Raw genomic sequence first — 4,776 nt, forward strand, 5'->3', positions numbered from 1 at the left:
ACACACACATATATATATATATATATACACACACATATATATACATACATATATATATTTCACGTTTTTCTTACTTTTGTTTTTTGTTCTTCAACAAGAATTTTCCTGATCTTTTCTCTTTTCTCAATTCTTTGAATGATTTCTCCAATATGGACGTAAAATTTGTCGATCGAAAAATGTGGAAATGATAAGGGAAAAGCAAACAGTCGAGAACTCTTGCAACTTTATAAACAGAAAAATCACACGACGTCTTAATTGTGTTGGTTTTCCCCGGAAGTTTACGAAACGCGTTCTTACTCTGATTATCATGCATTGATAATAGAGATACGCAGGCGCTGTGATTGCATACGGACGTAAACTAACATTACTTATCTGCAAAAAAACGTTATCAAATTTTTCGATCATATTTGACACAATTTATCGATCATTTATAACGATCGTATTGATATGAGTTGATTTTATCTGCGAAATTTGACGTGATTGTTTCTTCTCAAGTCAGAAATTTCCAGTGACGAGTTACGTATAACATCATTGTTAAATATAGCAATGAAAGAAAAATGTAATCTGTTTTCAAATATTATTTATAATCAGCAGAAAGAGAGAGAGAGAGAGAGAGAGAGAGAGAGAGAGAGAGAGAGAGGAAAAATTATTAAAATTTCATATAGTTGTTTCTAAACGATGTTTCAAACAAACATAAGCAATACTATATTATATAGATTTAGTTTCATTATTACAAGTAGCTACTATCAATTCATTACTTATTTATCTTTGATATGTCTTATTAATATCTAATTTAAATTCAAATGTGTGCGCGCGCGCGCGCGCGCGCGCGTGTGTGTGTGTGTGTGTGTGTGTGTGTGTACATTATATATATAATAGCTTTTCATACGACGTAACATTTTTTAAGAAATATAAATATCACTGCGTTTTATAATTTTCAATAAATAAAAATTTGTTAACTGAATTATTTTTAACTCTCGGTTACTATATACTATATATGATATACTCAGAACATTTAAAAATTGCGCAGCATTTGTAGAAACCGGAAAATGAGGTACTAAGTGTAGGAGGAGAAAAAGATTGAGTCAATGTATATTTTTTCCTAGCATCGTCAGTTGTGTGTGAAAAAGCGGTAGCAATCGTGTTTTTTCTATAAAAAAAAAATCATGCAATTTTATTTGTCAAAATAAATGTATGCACTTGTACGAGAATTAATATTTTGACATATGCTTTTAATTAAAACATATACTTTTAATAGTTCATTTCGTTAATTTCCTTATTTTTATCTTTATATTAAGTACGATTATAATAATTTTTTGAAACAAAAACATTTTTCGTAATAGTTTGAAAAATTGACTTTTACTCAATAAATATTTTTTGTAATTTACAATTTTCTAGTTGCGTTTCTACTTATATGTCCTTATTTAGGTCCTCCACAAAATGAAGATTTTACACATTTACTTTAATGTGGATTTTATCGAAAATTAGAAACATTGATTGACATTGATGGAGTATGCTATACCCCCCTTTGTGTGATAACGACGAAAATAAAAATACTGCGAGGGTTAAAAACTTTCTATATTCATCTTAGAATGTTATAGATAGTTTAACTGATTATTTTTATAATACATATTTAAATACATACATAAATATATCTACATCATGTCAGACTCAATTAATCATATGGATCATTCAATATAGATTAATTAATTTGAGTTTTTTTCTATCAAAATCGATACGTGTGCGTATCGAATCGCGCGCGCATTATGGTCACGAATAATTTCAGATAAGTTTATGGAACAAACATTCGAGAATTCATATTATTTTCAATATTTTCCGTATGACATTTTTGACATGATAATGGATCTTGTGACCCTGAGACTCACTGAGATGAATCAAGAGTTTCACGAAGATGAGATGTTGTAACCCAAGCTTGATTGATACACAAAAAAGAGTCGATTAGCGACGATTTTGGCTAAAGCGTCAATGGCTAAATGAATACGTCAATGGATAAGTGAATACGAGGCCGGAAACATTGCTCAGAAAAAAATAATATCAAGGTGACTAAAAATTATGCTATTGTAATTGAAATATTCTTCTCTATCGGAATAAAATCAACAAGACTATCCTTGAAATTTAACCATTGCATTTTTCTATTGGTTGATTACATTTGATTATTGGCGATTTAATTTCAAATGTTTCTTTTTAAAAAAAAATACTTGTTTTACTTTTGTCACAAGTATCTAAATATTTGTATTTTTTTTTCCAGATTTTTCTAGCCACTTTTAATAGCAATAAAAAATTTTAATAAGTCTCTTCATTGAAATACCTATATACTCAAGGAATGACGACACTTTCTTAATTCTTTTATAATAGAATATCTAAAATCAAAAATGACGGAGAAAAATTGATTCGCTTGCATCGGAAGATGAGAAAGACGACATAAGTGATCGTGTGTGGATGCGATGCGACGATTTGATCAGCCAGTTTGAAGATCATGCACCGAATAGTCTTGGAATATTATCACGCGGGAACGCGCGTGGCTGTCATCGGCTGCCACCGATCGTTCTAATCGGTGATAGCACCGCAATACACGATGAAACGAGGTGATTATAACGCATATGCATCGTAGGTGGGGGATCGTCAGCATAGGAGAGAACGAGGGAGGAAAGGAGAGCATACCGCGGGTACTATCCTCCGTACTATTCGCCGGTGGTCCGTACTCTGTCGCGTCAGCGACGCTTCAACGTTGTTCGCGCTAATATGCGATAGTGTTGGCCCGCGCGTTTAGCGGTTAGCGATCTTGATAAAAGATAGCGGTTATACGAAGATAAGCCAGTAGTCATCCTGACCGTTGCCTGGCCTGACCGGCCTGGTCGGCTGTACGATCCGATTCCTTGATCGAGTTCGTCGGCCCTAAGCGCCTAAGCGCCTATAAGCGCTCGGATGAGAGAGAGAGAGAGAGAGAGAGAGAGAGAGAGAGAGAGAGAGAGAGAGAGAGAGCAACCCTCGAGGTGGATATCGATGCGAATAACTTCCGTATATTATCTTTCATTTTTTCCGAGATTTTCTCTCTCCAATTCTTGAAAAAGCGATTATCCTCTGTCCGACGAGTGCCTGCAAGAATCGTGTGATAACTGATTTATATTCGAGGAGAAATAGGAAGAGAATTTCATAGCAAATTTCATAGCAAACCACTGGAAGAAACTTCAATGAGAGCGAATGTTGAGCGAATTTATATTACTTTCTCAGAACACTAAAAAAGTTGACTCAAATTCTAATGAAAGAATACGATAAAAGAAGGCATGCCACCGTTCTTTCTAGATAGAAGACTCGTTTGCAATGTCACGACGACGACGGCGACGACGACGATGATGACGACGACGACGACGGCGATGACGATGATGACGGCAACGACGGCAACGGCGACGGCGATGGCGACGATGACGACGACGACGGCGACGACGACGACGACGACGACGACGACGACGATGACGACGACGACGGCGATGATGACGACGATGACGACGACAACGACGACGAAAGCTAGTCTTAATGAATAAGAACCGCCGCATCAAGCGAAAATTGAATCGAATGTTGGCACGAAAATATATATCAGGAACAAAATATCGAACGTGTGATCTAGCATCTAGATAAGTTGGCATTCGTTTTTCAAAGTTGACTCCCTTTTTAATTTCATTTCTTTCTCTCATCTATAAACTACACGATAGTATATATAATTTCGAAGCGAACGATGCATAATGACGAGCGGCGTGACTACTAAGTTCGATCCGGATTGGGTAAGAATGGTGGAGTTGCGTGCGACTGGTGCCAGGATGGCTGGAAATCTAGACACCAGATCATCAAATCGTCTGCACTATGCCATCTTGACGATCCTGGATACGATATTTTCCGCGCTCGTAGCTGCGCCGGCGGTGGTTGGTTACTGGCGCGGCACTTGGGAACTCAGCGATTTCTATGTCTACCCGGATGAGCCAGTGTTGAGCAGCTTCGCGTCGATCACAATCGGCTTCACTGGCCTCTTTGCCTTCAACGTGCTGCAACATGGCTTGAATGACATTCTGCATCCAGATAAGCATCGGTTGTCCTACTATCTCGGCTCACGAATCTACACCGGCGTGTTTGGTTTTTGCTGCGTGAACGCTTGGCGCGGTGCCTGGAAGGCCCTGGACATTTATACGGAGCTGATGCCCGGCACAGTTTTTGCCACAACTATCGTTAGTCTCCTCGCGCTCGGCATCATGCGCGCAGTTCGTAATGTATCCGCGCCGCCGTTTTCTCTTGTTCTTGACTCGTGTCCGGGTTACTTTGAAGTGCAGACTATGTTTCGCGTCAACGTAAGTATTTGTTAATAATCTCTTTCTCCAAAGGATGCTCTCTTGAGCCGGAGCATCCCTTCACGTCGCACGAGGCGATGATTTTATTCTCCTTACGAGATTGATTCATGATTTTTCTCCAATTTTTTCTCTTTTTCAAATCTAATTTTCAAGAAGACCATTTCATACTCGCGCTTGTGTAAAATTACACTTGCAACCGTGTAATCCAGTTGTGAATAAATGTTACGTTGAGAGAGAGAGAGAGAGAGAGAGAGAGAGAGAAAGAGAGAGAGAGAGAATATCTAATTTGAAAAAAAAACACAAATTGCAGTATAGATCGCGGATATTTCAACGATCGATTCATCTATCTAATCATAAATAGAGTTAAAGTTACAGAAATTGCATCTTATATATCGAATGCGTCTCTGTATATATATAT

The 4,776-nt window shown here is 37.5% G+C and overlaps 1 protein-coding gene across 2 annotated transcripts in view; it reads left to right on the plus strand.

The window, feature by feature from the left end:
- Positions 1-3,483: 3,483 nt before the first annotated feature.
- Positions 3,484-4,776, plus strand: part of LOC108688205 — a 6,241-nt gene continuing 4,948 nt past the window's right edge. For both annotated transcript variants that reach the window (XM_018194367.1, XM_018194368.1), the window contains exon 1: positions 3,484-4,358. In XM_018194367.1, the coding sequence (XP_018049856.1) occupies positions 3,762-4,358 (597 nt within the window). In that variant the 5' untranslated portion in view covers positions 3,484-3,761. The remainder of the gene's footprint in view (positions 4,359-4,776) is intronic.

The sequence above is a fragment of the Atta colombica genome, unplaced genomic scaffold (genome assembly GCF_001594045.1).
Source record: "Atta colombica isolate Treedump-2 unplaced genomic scaffold, Acol1.0 scaffold227, whole genome shotgun sequence".
NCBI classification, from domain to species: domain Eukaryota; kingdom Metazoa; phylum Arthropoda; class Insecta; order Hymenoptera; family Formicidae; genus Atta; species Atta colombica.